The sequence below is a fragment of the Anas acuta genome, chromosome 5 (genome assembly GCF_963932015.1).
Source record: "Anas acuta chromosome 5, bAnaAcu1.1, whole genome shotgun sequence".
NCBI classification, from domain to species: Eukaryota; Metazoa; Chordata; class Aves; order Anseriformes; family Anatidae; genus Anas; species Anas acuta.
Genome location: NC_088983.1, coordinates 39,229,831 through 39,248,919, shown reverse-complemented (window position 1 = coordinate 39,248,919; position 19,089 = coordinate 39,229,831). Strand labels below are relative to the sequence as shown.

General features: G+C 33.4%; 1 protein-coding gene across 13 annotated transcripts in view; it reads left to right on the top strand.

Moving 5' to 3' along the window:
* The window catches only part of RYR3 (ryanodine receptor 3), a 222,397-nt gene that overhangs the window by 195,329 nt on the left and 7,979 nt on the right, over positions 1 to 19,089 (top strand). For 10 of the 13 annotated variants that reach the window (XM_068684283.1, XM_068684279.1, XM_068684282.1 and 7 more), the window contains exons 81-97: positions 977 to 1,050; positions 1,293 to 1,310; positions 1,824 to 1,904; positions 2,284 to 2,372; positions 2,778 to 2,906; positions 3,286 to 3,390; positions 3,812 to 3,893; positions 4,227 to 5,551; positions 8,342 to 8,400; positions 9,209 to 9,377; positions 10,071 to 10,157; positions 12,142 to 12,339; positions 13,708 to 13,838; positions 16,119 to 16,161; positions 16,752 to 16,879; positions 17,336 to 17,396; positions 18,439 to 18,585. In XM_068684283.1, the coding sequence (XP_068540384.1) occupies positions 977 to 1,050; positions 1,293 to 1,310; positions 1,824 to 1,904; positions 2,284 to 2,372; positions 2,778 to 2,906; positions 3,286 to 3,390; positions 3,812 to 3,893; positions 4,227 to 5,551; positions 8,342 to 8,400; positions 9,209 to 9,377; positions 10,071 to 10,157; positions 12,142 to 12,339; positions 13,708 to 13,838; positions 16,119 to 16,161; positions 16,752 to 16,879; positions 17,336 to 17,396; positions 18,439 to 18,585 (2,926 nt within the window). The remainder of the gene's footprint in view (positions 1 to 976; positions 1,051 to 1,292; positions 1,311 to 1,823; positions 1,905 to 2,283; positions 2,373 to 2,777; positions 2,907 to 3,285; positions 3,391 to 3,811; positions 3,894 to 4,226; positions 5,552 to 8,341; positions 8,401 to 9,208; positions 9,378 to 10,070; positions 10,158 to 12,141; positions 12,340 to 13,707; positions 13,839 to 16,118; positions 16,162 to 16,751; positions 16,880 to 17,335; positions 17,397 to 18,438; positions 18,586 to 19,089) is intronic. The other 3 variants (XM_068684285.1, XM_068684287.1, XM_068684291.1) reach the window with 1 other exon arrangement.

The window sequence follows — 19,089 nt, the reverse complement described above, 5'->3', positions numbered from 1 at the left end:
GTGAAGCTGTAGACTGGGAATCAGAAGTGGAGAAGCTATATGAGGAAAGGAAGAACTGTGGAAGGAATGTTGACCTGCATTGTAGAAATTATCATTTAGTAGTTGCAGTGTAATTAAATAACGTCTATTCTATCTTGTCATTTTTCCCATTTATGTAGAACAATTTAGCAAGCATCTGCAATGATGTTACTACCAATTGTGTGTGTGTGTTGTTCAGGACTCCCTTAAAAAAGAAGTTTTTGATAAAATGACTTGAGCACTAACAAGAGAATGAAAACAATGCTTTGAAGAATGCTCCACATCTTGTTTTTAAGGATATGAGTAGAACTTAGAACATGTGTATGCATTACAGCTTAACTGAAAAAAGTGTATATAATCATATAATTATATTTGGACTAGCTGAATTAAAGTATTCTGACTGAGAAGAATCAGCACCTGCTATTCCAGGTACTCGTCTGTGCCAAGGCAGCACAAAAAATGTGCTATTTTGATCACAGAAGATATGGGGACTCTTATTCCATATATGTCTTCTGAGTATGGAATCAGTTTCCATATGTCTTAGGAATAATATAAAAATGCATAATATATACAGCAACAATATAAAAGTAGTGAAGTGTCATGGAAAACAGTATGACTGAGAAGTAACTCAAGTGATGCTCTTTTGGCAGACATGTTTAAGAGTAGTTTGCTATTGTTTTTCATTTATACATGAAACCATGAGTGATGTTACTGGAAGTGAAGTTAGGGGAACGGTAAGACCTGATCTGAGACTCATTTCATCACAGATATGGACACTGGAGTCTTATTTTCATCCTAAGTCCCTTTAATTAATATTCATATTTAGTAAAATATGAGGCAGTGCATGTCACAGCAGGTTAAGATTAGCAGTTGAAGGCCTCCAAAAATTTCCTAGAAGAAAACAATTTTCTGTTGTGTACTACAGTACTTTTTCCTTTTTTTTTTTTTTTAATATAAGTGTTCTTGACTTGAATGCGTTTGAGAGACAAAATAAAGCAGAAGGCCTGGGAATGGTTACTGAAGAAGGAACTCGTAAGTAGAATGAAACTGATAACCTGTAGTGCTTAAAACATTATTTGTGCTTCCTTCTTATGCTAGAAATGTTATTTAACTTGGTTTGAGGTTTCTGTTTTCAGACTTAATATAAATAATTTTAAGGTTTGAGTTCTGAATATGCATTATATTTACAAAATCTTTAGCAATAATTTTAAAGAAAAACTTGTAACTTCCAATATTCTTATCCTGTATTCTTGTTATTTTTCTTTAATCCACAGTCATCGTTCGTGAGCGTGGTATGTTTGGGTACAGTTTTTGATACAGTTTTTGTTGCAAAAGCGTGTTGCAAATACAGAAAGAAATCTTTAATTGCATCTTTCCAGACAGCTTTAGGTTTAGCTTTATGGTCTGCAGCAGGTTGTGTGTTAAGCTGTTCAGCTTGGATAAACAGTCTGATGCTTATTAAAGAAGTATCATCCATATTTAAGGCATGATTTTATTCATAACTAACCATTTAATTATTAAATATATAATGTGTAGTTTGTTTTTTTGTTGTTTTGTTTTAGTGTGGGTTTTGTTTTTTTTTTAACACATGGATGCATTGGAGTGCTAAATATTTCAGCTTTGCTTTTTGTCTTTTTCTTTTCATTATTTTCAGTCTGTTTCTTTAAATTGCTTTAATGCAGCTTTTATAGCACTGTGTTTTTTTTACTAGAATCTCCAATTTTGAAGGATACTGTAAGATTATGTGTTCTTCATATTTAATAATAACAATTTTCTCATTATCATTGTATTTATATATTTTCAAGGTGAAAAAGTGTTGCAGCATGATGAATTTACTCGAGATCTATTTAGATTTTTACAACTGCTCTGTGAAGGGCATAACAATGGTAAGTGAACTGAATCACTTTTGGGGATCTGTGGGGAAAAGTGATTAAGCCCGTTCTTAAACAGAGTTGAATAGAATCAATTCTAATTTTTTTTTCCTCTAATTAATTCAGTATTCTGAGAAAAAGTGGCATGCCAAAAATATTAATTGTGGATTTTAATTTGAATTTTTAAGTCTTAATGTACTTTCAGATTTTATGCATATGATTAATCAGTAAAGCCTGTTGCAAGGCATATGGTTAACAACTCTTCAGTTTTATTTGCATTGTGATATATTGTAGTTCACTTAAAAAGAATGTATTCTCCATAAATATATGAAAACAATCTTGTATTTTCCAATCCTATACACAGTAATGAAGCGCAAATCACTTATTATTTCAGATTTTCAAAATTACCTACGTACTCAGATGGGCAACACCACAACAGTGAATATTATCATTAGTACTGTTGACTATCTCTTGCGTCTTCAGGTGAGGAAAAATCAGAGTAAAATGATAACATAATAAGTAAAATAACATAATTTTCTTCATTTTTATAAATTCACATTTTGTTAGAATCAAAAGTGAAGCTACTCTTTTCAGGGATATTAATAATAAAGAATTTTGATTTAATTAATTTTGTCTTTTCTTCCTTCTTAAAATAGATGACCTTTCAGAATTGTTTGGGAAACCAATTGTTTGTTACTTTATTTCATTGTTTACTTGTTTAGGCAGCACAGTTGGATAAAAACGTAAAAAGCTATTGTCATGAGAAATAGATTGACAAAGAAATTATAAATTGCAGCTGATTCAACCTTTGGTGATACACATGCACACAGAAAATACTGCATATAAAATAAAAAATTAGAAAATATAACACTTTTTTTTTTCCCTTAGGAATCAATCAGTGACTTTTATTGGTACTATTCAGGAAAAGATGTCATTGATGAATCAGGACAACGTAACTTCTCTAAAGCTTTGGCTGTCACCAAACAAATATTCAATTCCCTTACAGAATATATTCAGGTAAACAGAAGGTTTTGCCCAAGATACTAACAGTGAAGTTCTGTGATTACATGGTCTAATCATCTCCTATTGTAAATATTTGACTTTACTTTTCTAACTTTTGAAAAAGTAACATTGAATCCCTGGTCTGGTGTAAAGTTAACAATAAGGTAATGCTTGCATATTTGACTTTTTTTTTTTATATGGACTACATACCACAGGAATTTTGTGAAACTTTCTTATGCAGCTTCATGAAGGTCTGAAATTTCTGGCGTTTGATTGTTTGTTTATTTTTTTGTCTTCTTTTTTTTTTTTTTTGTGGTGGTGGTTTGTTTTTCAGGTTATTTTCATATTTTGATTTTATATAAATAAAAAAAAATATTTCTCTTAATTTTTTTAGGGCCCTTGCATAGGTAACCAACAAAGTCTGGCTCATAGTAGGCTGTGGGATGCAGTTGTTGGCTTTCTTCATGTCTTTGCCAATATGCAGATGAAACTTTCACAGGTATTTGCAAGAGGCAAATAGTGCTTTTTTGCATCTGGTTATAAATTAGAGTTGAGTGTTGCAATCTGTAAATAACATACTGTCCCTCATTGGCTGTGCATGGGCTACTGTCATGTAGAGGTCCAACACTGAATCTTTGGACTAACATCGTCACACCACTCTTTTTAACCATCAGTCATCACTGTGCACTTACATTTTCTAATACAAACTTAATCCTTTCAACTTATTTGTACATTTATGATAATGAATGTGACAATTTGGTCTCTTCCTCCTTGTTACAAAAACCTGATGATCTGTTAGTGCAGAAGCACCATTAAAAGCATGGTTCCTGTGCTACAGCTAAGGAGGAAAAGAGAAGAGCTGGATAAATACAAAGAAAACACAAACTTATATTCACTTTTTTTTTGTTTTTATTTTACAGGACTCTGCTCAGATTGAATTGCTTAAAGAACTGCTAGATCTACTAAAGGATATGGTAGTCATGCTGTTGTCACTGCTCGAAGGTTGTAGCTGTTTTTCTTTATGCAAATATTATTGCCTCTGCTTCATAATGTAAAGTGCAATGATTATATTAATCTTTCTAAACAGTTTTTCAGTTGCCTCAAATAATAAATGCCAGAACAAAACTTATTTCATATTTATTTAACAATTATTCTGGAATATATATCTATGAAAAAGAGGGCTACTGGAGAAATGCATATTGTATGAAAAATTACAAAGGTTGAAGAATTAAATTCTTAGTTGTTGGTTTTTTGTTCTATTCTCAGCATGACTATAAAATTTATTTATTTACAATATAGAGGCATCAAATAACTTACTGTTTTAACACTGTTTAGGTAACGTTGTAAACGGAACGATTGGAAAACAAATGGTCGATACGCTTGTAGAATCATCTAGCAATGTAGAATTGATTTTGAAATTTTTTGACATGTTCCTGAAATTAAAAGACCTAACTAACTCAGATGCTTTCAAAGAACATGACCCAGATGGTAAAGGCATAATTTCAAAGAAGGAATTCCAGAAGTCAATGGAGGCTCAAAAACAATATATACAGTCAGAGATTGAATTCCTGCTATCCTGTGCAGAAGCTGATGAAAATGACATGTTTAACTATCTCGATTTTGTGGAAAGATTCCATGAACCAGCCAAAGACATTGGATTTAATGTAGCAGTATTGCTAACAAACCTTTCAGAACACATGCCTAATGATTCACGCCTTCAGAGCTTACTTGAACCTGCAGAAAGTGTTCTTAATTATTTTGAACCATACCTTGGCCGTATTGAAATAATGGGTGGAGCCAAGAAAATAGAAAGAGTTTACTTTGAAATTAGTGAGTCTAGTAGAATGCAGTGGGAGAAGCCACAGGTGAAGGAATCCAAAAGGCAGTTCATATTTGATGTTGTAAATGAAGGTGGAGAACAAGAAAAGATGGAGCTCTTTGTGAATTTCTGTGAAGACACAATCTTTGAAATGCAGTTAGCATCCCAGATCTCTGAAACTGATTCAGCTGAAAGGCCTGAGGAAGAGGAAGAAGAAGAGTCTTGCTATGTTGTAGATATTGGAGATGATGAGGAAGAAGAAAAATCCCTGGAATCTCCTTCAGCTTTTGCAATGGCCTGTGCTGCAGTGAAGAAGAATGTTACCAACTTTTTTAAAATGGTTACTGTGAAGAACCTAAGAAAACAGTACAGGAAAGTTAGAAAGATGACAGTAAAAGAGATGGTGAAAGTGTTTTTCTCCTTTTTCTGGATCCTATTTGTAGGGATGTTCCAACTGTTCTTTACTATAGTGTGGGGAATTTTCCAGATTCTTTGGAGCACTGTATTTGGGGGTGGCCTTGTTGAAGGAGCCAAAAACATTAAAGTCACTAAAATATTAGGGGACATGCCTGACCCAACACAGTTTGGAATCCATGATGATGTTACAGAAGCAGAAAAAGCTGAAGGTGCTGAGCATGGCATTAGAGCTGAACTTGTCCAGTTTGTAAAGGGCGAAAAGGCAGAAACTGACATTATCTCTGATATTTTTGGCATTCCTACCAAAAAAGAAGGTGGCTCAAAACATGGTCATGATGCTGGACTTGGGGATATTGCAGAAATGCTTGGTTCTGATATCCAGTCTTCTTTGGAAAACACAGTTCGTAAGAAAAAAGGATTACAGGTATGTTAAAAGATTTTGCATTTCTTTGCAGAAAATAATACAAATATATTGCTGATTTTTCTATTAGTAGTTGAATTATTTGCCAGTTAACAAATTAATAATGTTCTGGATGAGAACATACTTCATAATCTCTACACTTAAAAAAAAAAAAAAAAATACATGGAAGAGTTTACATTGCAGAAAAAAAGCAGCACAAGGTGTTTAGATTGCACTTCAGTAAATTGTTGTTACTGTTTATTTGGATTTTATTCAAACAAAAATTGATATTAGATTTCTAAGCACAGTGTTTGCTTTAAATGGTTTACAGTCCTATTCAATCTACATGCCCATTTTTTATACTGTATGCTTCAATTTCCTTTTATTTTACTTTCTCTATAATAATTCTTTATTGTTATTTTTTCTTCTACATGCTTTAGTAATTATACATTAATCACATACCATAAAACATCCCTTTCCCTTTTATTTGAAATAATTTTACTTGAATTTATTATTACTTTAAAGTTTATCACAGACATACGTTACTTTGTTTGTGAACAATTTACTGTGTTCCACTCTGCTGAGATACATAAAATTTATAATTCTGTTTTAAAATATATTTGAGCTAAAGGTCAAGACCCAAATGCTTTTGTCAGATTTGGAAGGCATTATGGTTAAGCTGTATTTCAGATCTGTTTCTACTTGGTATTCAAATACTTTTTTCTTCTCATCGGATTTAATATACCTCTGTATAATATACTTTCCAGAAATTTCCAAGATGAACCTCCATTGTACAACATTTTCGTTTATTATTTCCTCTTCATTCAAATGTTTTCATCCAAGATTTGTCTATTCCCTACAGATTGAACTATACTTTTCCATTTATTTTCTTACTTGTTTATGCATTCATTTTTATGTCTGTAATGAAAATATATTTACTTAAGGACCTTAGATCTGAGTAAATATTCTAAAATTTTCCTCAGCAAATTTTGCTTTTCTTTGACTTGCTCATTTCTCTCAGATTTGTTTGTAAGTATTTATAAGCATCTGTGCTGAGAGCCATGCAGGTTCATAAGTAAGGAAAGAAGTGAATAGAAGACCCTTAAAATAGCAGATTCATATCAGTGAAGTAATGCATATGGGTGGAAAATTTTGTATGTAACATTATGGGTCTTGAGATCATCATTACTACTTGGTTAGGAAATCTTGGCTTAGAGTCATGCAGTAGTATCAGTTCAATGAAAATGTCAGTCAACACAGATCAAAAAAGTAAACAGAAATTTTGAATTGTTAAGGATGGAATTGAGGGAATTAAAATGAAGTATTGTTATGCACCATGAACCCAAGGTATACCTGCATCCTGCAGACCAGGTTTTCCCATTTCAGAAAGAATACGATAGAACTGAAAAAGGTTCAATGAAGGAGAAAAAGTTACAGGTATGGAACAAATCTTATTAGTGGAATTAAATAGGCTAAGGCTCTTTAGCCTGGAAAGAAGGCAACTGAGAGAGGATATGACATGACATGACATGACATGACATGACATGAGAAGATGGATAGGAATGTTTTTGATTCTTCCCCCACCTTAACCCTTAGAAGAATTAGAGGTGATCAAGGGATCGATCCCTGAATTACCCTCCACCAGCTTGAGAACTTTGGGGAACCTCTGTGGAAGATCTGTACATGCTTGCATCACAGGTACTCACTGGATGAGAGGTGAAATAAGTAAAGCAAGATCTATTTAGTAAATGATTTTGTAAATTATTTCACTACTTATGTACAAGAGGTAGGCATGCAGATGACTAGTAATGAAAATGTTTAGATAACTATGTATATTTAGTAAGAGAACCAGAAATGTAGAATTTACCAATAGACAACTGGTGTCTATACATGTTGAGAGAACAAAGAAAGGGTTAAGAGCTAACACAGGTTTTTACAAAAGTGAATGGTAACAAATTTAGGCACTTCAGATTTCTTTTGTAATCTACATCTTGGGATCCTGCATCTCTTTGCTTTTCAGTGAAGCTTAGATGCTGAAATGCATTTTAAATGAACTTACTTTGGTCTTGCAACGTGAAGCCTAAAGGTATTTGAAATCAGGACCCCAGCTTCTCTGCTGCAGTTAGCCTTCTGTTACATTGTATATTGTTTTATCCTTATCTGAAGGGACTGTTGAAAACATACATTTAGGTTGTTGTCAGTTGTGCCACGTGGTTTAATAGGTCATCTATCCAACAAAGATAAATAGTTTCAGGAGTAACATTGCATAAGGAACAGTTATTTAGGTCTTCATCAGATTTAAATTGCATCAGCTGATTTTGACAAAGTAATTGCATTTTGTAATGTCTAATAATTACACGGACCATTTTCACATTTTTGATGCTGTCACTGGTATAATACATTATTCCTTGTTTTATATTTGGAGAGAGACAAATTGATGCTCTTTTTCTACATAACCACTAGTTAGTCTTTGTGAGTGAACTTGAGGGTGTGATCTGGATGTAGTTAACTTCATCCTCAGCTGGTCACATAATTCATCTGATAATGGTGAATAATTACTTTACAGTATTCAGTCAACTGCAGTAGTTACAGATAACGCTATACTGAAAAAGCTATCAGAAGAAGAATGGCTGCAGCGTTCACTGTTAAAATCTAGTCTGAGCTGTCTATTTAAATAAAATCTAACTCTTTAAAACTGCAAAGTGGTATAAAAGATACAGTTTGGTAATCAATTTGTTTCTTAGAAAACAGTAATGAAAGTTACCAAAACTTCATTTGAAAGGATCTGTTTTGACAGTTAAATATTTTTTGCAGCTATCTGAAATTGCAAAAGAAGCTGAAGCAGAAAGAAAAGTGGAAGCTGAGAAGGCTGAGTAAGTTAATTTTCCTCTGTTGCTACCTTGCTACTTCCTAATGGTAGATAACTTGGACTGAAAGAATCAACAATGCTCAGTATTCAAAGCACTTTATACACACTTTATCTCATCACTATTTCAGAAAGTAGTACAGTCCATAAGAGTGGCAGTCCATCCCAGTGGACAACAAAATCTGATACTTTTTTTTTTTTTTTTTTTAAATATATGCAGATATGGCATATTTGTTTTAGTGACTAAATTCCCTTATTAATGCATACAGTCCTGGTACTTAATTTTTGTAGAGAGGAATGATTGTCATCTTCTATATGTTATAAAGTTGGACCCTGTGAAGCAAACTTCCTCTTTACTACCATTCTTCTGTGTAACAATAGTGATTGCCTTGACTGAAATGAATTCACATTATGATACTAAGATCAATTATGATACTGTGTATGAAATCCTAAAATCTTCCTTCAAACTTAAGGCTCAAGAAACTACACATGAACTCTTGAAATTTTTATGTTTTTTGCATTGAGTATATATACACAACACTGATTTTTTTTTGATTTTACCCTTTTGATCTCTCCTCAGCAACTCTATTTTTGCATATAATTGAAGAGTAACATTTTTTATTACTATTTTTTTAAACTTCGTATTTTTTGTCTACCTCCTCTTTTACTCACAGTCATCACTTTCAACACTTATAGTGTTAAAACTAGTTTGAATTCAAAGCCAAACTTTCTGAATTAGATTCTTTCTGAATTAATGCATATTTACAATGCAGAAGTTTGTCTATGCATATTTGCTTAGTTAATCTTTCTTCTAGCATGGAAGATGGTGAGAAAGAAGATAGAGCAAAGGAAGTACAGTCTGAGCAGCTGGAAGAGGGTAAGGTGAAGAAAAAGAAGAGAAGGCATGGACAAAAAATTGAGAAACCTGAGGCTGTTATGGCTAACTTCTTCAAAGCTTTGGAAATTTATCAAACAAAAATGCTGGTAAGATTTTCTTAAATTCTGTTAGTCATTTAACTTTTATTCATGTAATAATAGATAGAATATTTGCTTGATATTGAAGGGAGAAATTTCATTATAAAAGGAACATTAGCATGACTTTTCAAAAGAGTGGCTGTATTGATTGTTTCGTGATTTTTGTAATACGTCATAGAATAATATGAGTAAAATCTCTCTCTCTATATATGTGTGTGTGATTCCCCTTACGGCAGCATAGATTAGGTAATCTCTTGAGCTCCTTATTAGGAGCTCCTTGTTTTCTATGATCTAGAATCTATTATTTTACTTTCTTTAATAGGGAGCTCCTGTAGTTCTATTAACATCTTTCTTTGTTCTTTAAGACATCAAATTAACAACTCTCTTGAAGCCTTCTCATGTAGTTTATTCCAGTATTCCAGCACTTGTCTTGCAGATTTCCTTCTAGAAAGTTTTCCCTAATATTCTATGTCAGTCCTCCCTGTTGCAATTTTATGTCCATTATTTTTAATCCTGTTCATTCTTCTGTTTACCATTAAATTGAAAAACAGACTGCCAAGAAACGTCCTGCTTATTTTAACTGGTATATGAGGACAGCACAATTACGTATTTACTTTCTTAGAAAGCTTGCTGCTTACTTTCTTTATCTTTATATTAGCTACAGGCCATCACTAATTATTTTTTTTTTCATTTTATTTTCAGCACTACCTAGCAAGAAATTTTTATAACTTACGGTTTCTTGCTCTATTTGTTGCATTTGCTATCAACTTCATTCTACTATTTTACAAGGTAAGATTTGGCATTATTCATTAAATGCCTGATTATTTCTAGAGGAATATTTAATGTTGGTTTTAAGGTTTATTTAATAAAGCACGTATTACAGCCCCTTCAAACACTAAACACATTTAGAGATGAAATAGTTAAAATAATATTTTAAGCTTTATTACTCAAAGTTGTGACGCTAAACCTGTTCTGGTTTTACTTGACTTGGGATGAATGAAAACAGACATTTCATTCATCTGTTGTAGTTGAACTTGTGTTTATAATTTTTCCATTTACTCGTATAAATCTGTTAGTGTTTGGATTGTTATTTTTGTCATGGGAAATTTGAAAACCAATTAAAATAACTTGAATGTCAAAACATCTGCATTTTTAAATCTCCTTTGTTTTAAAGATATTGAGACACTTCACTTAATTATTCTCAATTATATATTTCTGTTTTAATGATATAATTTCTCAGTTTATTTTCTACTTTTTTTAAAAAGCCCTACTGACTACATTAAGTTTTGACTGGGAAATACTTCATACATAATTCTTGAACAAAGTTATTGTCTCAAGTTATCTAGATGAGCTCATAAGTTACATTTAATTTGTTGACATTTTTTCATGCCTTTCAGGCATAGGGTTTCACATTTGAGAGGGAGTGCTGGTTTTATTTTTTATTTTTTCCATATTTTTTGTGAAGCGAATTACATCTAATATATGTATGTTTTTTCTTATTTGGTGTTTCTATGTGAGTGTATAATTCAGTTTTCATTCTTACTTGCTCCATTTCCCGTGTTTTCATTGCCAATATGATTGTTATTGACTGTTGTGATTAAGATATTTCTGTACTGGGATTGGGGCTTTGATTGGTATAAATAGGCAAAATATATATATATATATAAAGCAGAAGATGCCTCTTCATAGTAGGCTACTTTCTTTTTATATATATTGCGTGAGATAGATATATCTATGTATATTGTGCAAGTTGCAATAAGCTGATCTTTTCCAATATTACATTTTTCTAATTCTGTTGTTCGCAACCAAAAAGTTCACAAAAGAAGTTGGCTGAACATTCAGTCTTTAAGGAACTGAATCCTGATCTCAAGTGTCTTGAAAAGCATCTGCTATGATACAATTACTGTCTCAGAGACAGGGCAGATAAACATGCAAAAGACTCAAAAACTGGATAGAATTTTTGTGTGCCATTTCAGGAGAAAGACTGACAGGGCTACTGAGTCTCCCTCCATGCGTCTCTTTTTCCATTTTATCCAGTTTGTGAAGATGAACTTCAAAAGAATATAGAGAAATCTGTTTCTCTTTTTCACAGTCCTTTTCTCTCCACTCACTTCTGCTTTACGTTGGGTCTTAGAGGTCAACCAAAAACCCATTCTGTTGCAGAGGGAGGACAAAAATTCATATTTATTACAGGAAGTCCACATGTCATAGATAGGAAAGGGTCAGTGGGAGCCAAACAGGAAAGAAGGGACCTCAGGTTTAAAGGCCAAGTTTTTTAAATCACTGGCATAATTTAGGGCAATGTGTCAACTTTATTGGTCAGAATATTTACAAAATAGTGATTAGTAGACTCTAGTAATTAGATTACTAGATTACTAGACTCTAGTAATCAGGAACAATGTAGATTACAAAACAATCCTTGAAATTGGTCATACTAGATAATCCAATCATCGCTAAGTTCTTCCAATAAAACGTTTGCGCATAACATTTTCGTTTGTTTCCTTTTTGCTTTGACACTGTTAAAGGAAAGATTTGTAAACTGTCAAATGCCTGTACTTGCTTTTCTTCGCTTCTCTTTTCAGTGAAATGAGATGATGTGGAGATTTCTGCTGTAAAAATGAAAGATGTTACTGTTCAAAGCTAAAGCTCTCCATCATCTTCAGAAGAGCAGGCTTTACAAACATAATTTATTGTAGAAAACTTAGGGATTTGTCATTTATAATAAAGGAAAAACTTTAACTTTGTGTGTGCTCTCTGCTTGAATTTCTCTCAGGTGACAGAAGAGCCACTTGATGAGGTCGAGGAAGACTCTAATCTCTGGAACACTTTTGATGAAGAGGAAGAGGAGGAAGGCATGGTGTTTTTTGTTTTAGAAGAAAGTACGGGTTACATGGCACCTGCTCTCAGAGCATTGGCAGTTATCCATACCATCATCTCCTTTGTCTGTGTGATTGGATACTATTGCTTAAAGGCAAGTTCTTAATCTTATTACTACTCTGTATTTGTTAAAGGACATCATCCCAAAGTAGTTTTTGGAGCTGAGATAACAATACATATTTCTATTCAGTTGTTTACAAATTCTCACTCTTTCACATGTAGATGTTTTCCTCACATACTAGGTCTGGCAGGGATAGAGTTAACTTTTTTCGTAGCAGTGCATGTGTTTGGATTTAGGTTAAAACTCTTGGTAACACCCACATCTTGGTTACTGCTGAGCAGTGCTTGCATGGTGTGGAAGTTTCCTCCTCTTTACCCACTCTGTGTGCCCTGCAGTGAGCATGCTGGGAATAGGCAAGAAGTTGAGAGTGTGCACAGCTGAGAAAGCTTACCCAAACTGAACAAAGGGATATTTCATGCTCAAAAAGAAAAACTGGACTGGGGGTTAGGGGGACTTATTTTCTAGGTGGCTGTTGGTCAGCATTGGTCTGTTTGTGGGACGTAGTGAGTTGTTTTTCTTTCTTTACTTATTGAACTGTTTGTGACTCAACCCAGTTTTCTTGTTTTGCTCTTCGGGCTCTCTCCCCTGTTCTAATAGGGGTGGGGTGCAGTAAGCAAGCAGCTGCATGGATGCTTAGTTGCTGGCTGCAGCACCTCACATCAGTACCTGTAGGTAAATTCAGTGCTATGATGCAACACCACAGCATACTACACTGTCATTTAAACCATTCAGACAGCACGTGGTTTTATGTTTAAGTGGTAGCCAAATTTTTGTCTGCACTAATGGAATGCTCTGTTTTACAATGAATTATCATGAGAGAAAAAAAAAAAAAGCAGTAATGCTTCCAGCAACCTCTAATTTGAATTTTTTGGGAGTAATGGCAAGCTTTCTTTATGTGAAATTATGAAAGAAAGAAATTGAAACAAACTATTCTGGCTCACCAGGGCAGTCCATCTTTCTCATTTCCTTGTTCTTCCTTTGTTTTATTGTTGACTTGCTCATTTTGGAGTTCAAAGTCATCCTATATTACTGCTGCTGAACAGCAGGACTCTCAGCTGTCCAATAAGATTACAAAATTGGGGCAGTGAATGCAACAGTCTCTAGAATCTTGTTTTATGCTCTACAATGAATTTCATCATTTAGTATGAATATATATATATTACTCATGATCTTATTCTAATTGCTGCTAGGAGAACTTCTTGGTCAGTAACAGGAATCAACATTATTGCTGAGATGAGAATACCTTAGTCACATCTCTGATCACTGTTTCTAGTAGTCAGGATACTAGCATGATGTTTGGTTTTATATAGTGATATAAAGAGTACTTAATACTGTAGATAGATATCACAGGTTCTAAAAATATATAAACCATGACCAAGATGTCCACTGTCATTTTTATAGGTCCCTCTGGTTGTATTCAAAAGAGAAAAGGAAGTAGCTAGGAAGCTGGAATTTGATGGATTATACATAACTGAACAGCCATCTGAAGATGATATTAAAGGACAATGGGATCGCCTGGTTATAAACACACCGTATGTAAAATTAAATGTTTATATATAAATTCTTTATAAAGATTATATTTCATTAAGCCACTGATCTAGAACCTAAACTGTCCACATGCACCTAGTACATCTCAAAGGACGGCATTTTTCACTTACATTAGATGCCACAGTAATAGATTCTAATGTGAAATCCTGTATTATTAGTTTATCTCATAAATATTATATTAACACATATTTTCCCCTCCTTTTCATTGTTCTAAGGTTTGCAAGAATTCTGCATCTTGCCCCACAAGCTCTCTCAAAGACATTTCACGTTAGTCACTATGTAGAATTTTCTTTGGCTCAATTTCATGTTCATATTGTACAGCTGTATTCCCTCCTGCCCTTTTCCCCCATTTCTTGTTAACAAAATTTGTATATGACAGGAGAAGCAAATGCAATGTAAAATAGCAATCCCAGAATTTGAGTAGTCTGATAGTTATTAGTCAGGTTGTATGCGTTAGCAGATACTGTAGTAGTCATACACTGATTCTAGGAGACTCGCCTGCTGTTCTGGGTGTGAATGATACAAGTGTAGGCAAGAGGAGGAAAAGTATCAGTAGGCTCTTCCGGCTGCTTTAGCAGTTTGTTCAAGAGGTCACCCTGAATTTCTTTTCTCCCTCTACATGTTGTTTTACCAGAATAGCTGGATACATGAGTCAGTCTAAATTGCCATTAAGACATACAGCCAAACAGATTATTTCTCATTATAACAAGCACAAATTAAATACAAGTCACAAAGCAGTTTTGGCTAAAATACATGCAGGCATAAATAGCTATTTGATAAAAACAAGCCAGCAAAGACCAACTCAATGCATCAGAGTGACAATATGCTGCCAAATAGCCAAAATATCTATTTTATCAGACATACTACATTTTTGTGTTATAAATAGTGCCCTTATTTCTTTCATTAAAATTATAGCATCCACATTATTAGAAATTTCTTGAATGCCTTATTTTCCTACACTGGATTTTTAAGATTTTTCATTTCAGTTGAAATGTATACTACAATAGGTTACTTGTTTTTGGTGTTGTGTTTTTTTTGGTAATATTGCCAAAATATTTTTAAATCTAGAATGGTCTTTCATTTGCTGTGTAGAAGGCTGAATGCTAGAATGTATAAGAATAAACAGTAATAAACTGGGAAGCAATCGTGTTTCATACAGGTTTCTAAGAAAAAACATATTATCAGGCACAGCTGAATTCAGTATGCAAACTTGCATTTATTTGTTATTTATTTGTTATTTAGCTAACTATTTTCTTTGATAATAGCGAGTTTGTCTTGTTTGCGTAAAAGTAGTTTCCATAAATTCCTTATCTTCCCTTTCTGGATACTTTCTCCTACTCATGGTGTATATGGCCTTGGCAGTAGCATGGCTGCTCTATAAGTTAAATTAAACATATGAGTCACTGAACCAATTTGTCTATCTGAAAGGGTGGTCTGGAATTTCATTCAGAAATTCTATTTGGAAAAAGTAGCTGGGAAGTTTTCCTCAACTCCTGGCAGTAGAACAGTATTATGGAATCTTACTCTTCCAATATTAAAGCTAGCTTTAATTTTTACTAGTTCTGTTGTTTAGTTGCTTTTTTTTTTTTTTTCTTTATCTTCCTGCATGTTCTGTAGCTGAACTGTCTTGGTGCTTTAGAATTATAAATGGGTTTTACTAGTTTTGTTCTGGGATTTTAGATTCAATGTCAAAAATATTGTACACCTGAGAACAAGATCACCATTAACTCCTGTTTTTTCCAAATTACCATTGCATTTTTGTGTTTTTGTTGTTGTTGTTTGTTTGTTCTTTTTTTTTTTTATTTGAATTTGATGTTGGCAAACTGTCCACTGGTTCCCAAGTGTTCAGCCTATATTTGAAATATAATGAATGCAGTGAACTGAAGAATTAATTAGTCTACAAAACTCTTTATTTTCCTCTCAAAATGATTGTGTACATTGATTTCATGGCTGGGAGCAATAAAGTTGTTAGGCTTATAAGGTGATGATATCTTCTGTGCTGTCCTTTTGTAGCCAATCATATTTGTGGCTGAGAAAAAGAAAAGGGGGAGGAAGGGGATGATATTGCAGTGATGCGTAGTTGAAACAGACTGTCCTGACAGCTGTTGTCCGTGTCAAAAGAAAATGTTATCACAACTCAAAGTGCTGTGTGTGATTGAATGAGTACCAGAACCTGCAGTGATCATGAACATGGCATTTTGTTGTTATTTTCTTTCCCCTAACAAACTTGAATAAATTGAAATATCTTTTCTTTATCTTTGCAGGTCCTTTCCTAACAATTACTGGGACAAATTTGTAAAACGGAAGGTAAACTTCTTAAATTTCTACTATTCATAGCAGTAATACACTATTCAGTTAATTGGGATATCTATGTGTAATATATTTCTGTACACAGAGATATACAAGTAATTGAGACCTGGAATTTGTTTTATGGAAGTCACTGTTGTGGTAAATTTCTCTGTGAACAGTCAGTTACAGAGTATGTGGGAGGAGGGAGGAAGAAAGAATGCTTTGGTTTAGTTCCTAGACTCACACACTAAATAACCTTGTACTGTCAATCAGCCATACATGCCTAATTTACAGACATTGTCATCTTTAGGATACAAAGCCCCCTCATCCCCCTAAAAAAGGAAAAACATGTCAGCTTAAATGATGGCAAATTATACAGAAGCTTTCAGATAATAGCCTTTAATGCTTCTATTTTTCTTTCTTGAGCAACTTATCCACCCCCAGCTTCCTGGGAGTTCTCACTGTTCCCATAATGCTAATTGTGAAAAAACTGTTCTTTCTGTTGTTTGTTCATTTGTTTTGTTTTTTAATTTCTAACAACTACTGGCTTAAGGTAACTGTGACCAAGGTCTTTCTCTGAGCAAAAGCTTATCTTCTTCCATTTTTAGGTTATTAACAAGTATGGAGACTTATATGGAGCAGAGCGCATAGCAGAACTTTTGGGTTTGGACAAAAATGCCCTTGATTTTAGTCCAGTGGAAGAGAGTGAACCAGAAGAGGCGTCTCTTCTATCATGGTATGACCTCAGAACTTCAAAGACAAATTATACATTGTTGTATCTTCACCATCAAAGATATAAATTGATTTTATATTGAAACTATAGTGATGTTTTCCTCTGCATGGAAAATTCAAATGGATAAGTCTGTCTTCTAAAAAGTACGATTTAAAACAAACAACATGCCTGTTGTTTATTATTATAAAAATAAGAAAAGAATGCAATGTTGATGCAAACTGACATAGTTGGGTATATTGGGAAGGTCAGAGTTGGGTAGGTCAGCATTTAGAAACTCTGTACAGGTGCTGAGAGTTAATGAATTATCTCTGAAAAATGAAGCACCTACATCACTCAGATAATAAATAGCTAAAGTATATCACCACCTTCAGCAAACATATATATAGTGCCAAGCACAGTTTGTTATTCATACTTGCAGAATTCGGTACATGCATTTCAAAAATCTGTTTTTTTTTGTAGGTTAAGCTCCATTGATACAAAGTACCACATTTGGAAGCTCGGTGTTGTTTTCACTGATAATGTAAGTGTGTTAACCTAAAAGAATATTCTTCGATTTACACTAAATATGAATTTATATTTTCTGCCATCTGCTTTTATATTAAAAATAGATAAATAGTATTGAATTACAAAGCTATTTTAAAATATTTTTTTCTGTCTTGCCTTGTAGCAAAACTGCTTTCATATGTGTTAGAATTTTCTTTTTGATTCCATGGGGAAATAAGTACCTCCTCCCCATTAACACAATGCCAGCATTTTGGAAGTTAATGGTACATTCATTCAATTTTCTATAAATCAAATTAGGAATCAATTGTGTTTTCCTCAGATCAAACACAGTATACAGAAACTTACCTTTTTTTATTCTTTAATCTGTTTGACATGGTTGGTTACTTCTCTTATGTCTTCTCCTTTGAAAAGCCCAAACTTACGTTAAAATACCTTTTTTTTTAATCTGTTTTTGCATCCTTTTGATCTTTCCCTAACAAATACAATGCCAAGGTGAATAAAGTGAAGTTTAATTAACTAATTGTGCATTAAAAGAGCACACTAAATCATTGTTTGTTAATAAGATCTTTTCATGTCACAGTGGCCTCAGATTCACTACTCATTAAAAGAATAAGCTGTATTATCTGCCTTAGGTTTTCTGGGCGTCCTGAGATTTAAAACTAGCAAAGTGCCTAAAGAGTAATGTAATGTGTTTTGTCTTCTCCAGAATCAGTATTAAGGTTTATAGTACCATGTAACAAGGTCCCTAACCAAAACAATTTTAAGGTAGGGGATTTTGGTGCGAGTAACATATGTGCTGAAGACTGCATTTAACTATGTAAAAATAGAGGTCTCATTAGCATAACCAAGCAATAAACAAACTTTGTATGAATAGCTGAGTTGATAATAGAGTCTTTTTGAACATGTATACTAGAGGTATTACATTCAGATTGATTCAAATCAGATCATGATATAGTATTACTTTATTTCATAATTTAAGTGACAAAGAAAGCTATATTCTTGGTCCAATACCACATTAGTACCGCCTAACATTCTGTCACTTTTCGTTTTTTCTGCAGTCATTTTTATACTTAGCTTGGTACACAACTATGTCTATCCTTGGGCACTACAACAACTTCTTCTTTGCTGCTCATCTGCTGGATATTGCTATGGGTTTCAAGACTTTGCGAACCATTCTGTCTTCAGTCACTCACAATGGCAAACAGGTTAGTATTATGTATAGAGACTTGAAATTAACACATTTTATAACAGTAGTTGGAAAAGTCTTGTGGGTACCTAGCAAATATTGGAATACAATTAATTTTGATCATGAAAAAGAATAGACTTTACCATGTCTCCTTCAGCACATATGAGACATGTTAATTCCTAAAAAGTTATAATAATTTATGCCCAAAGGGTGCTGAAAACTAAAGATATTTTGTATACAATCCAAAGGTATTTTTCTTATATTTTAGAAAAATATAAGAATATGAATTATGACCTAACGAGCTCCTTCTGTATGGACTGGTGATAACTAATAACAATTCACAACCTCTCCTTGGCTACAGCAGTAACAATGATCTGAATGTCATTGAGATTTCAGTACTTTGCTAGTAAGAATGTTCTTACAGGTATGGACATTCTGCATTGCAGAATATATTTATAGGTCACTATGTTCTGCAAAAATCACATTAAAATCTGCTTCCAAAGATAACTGTGGAAACTTACAC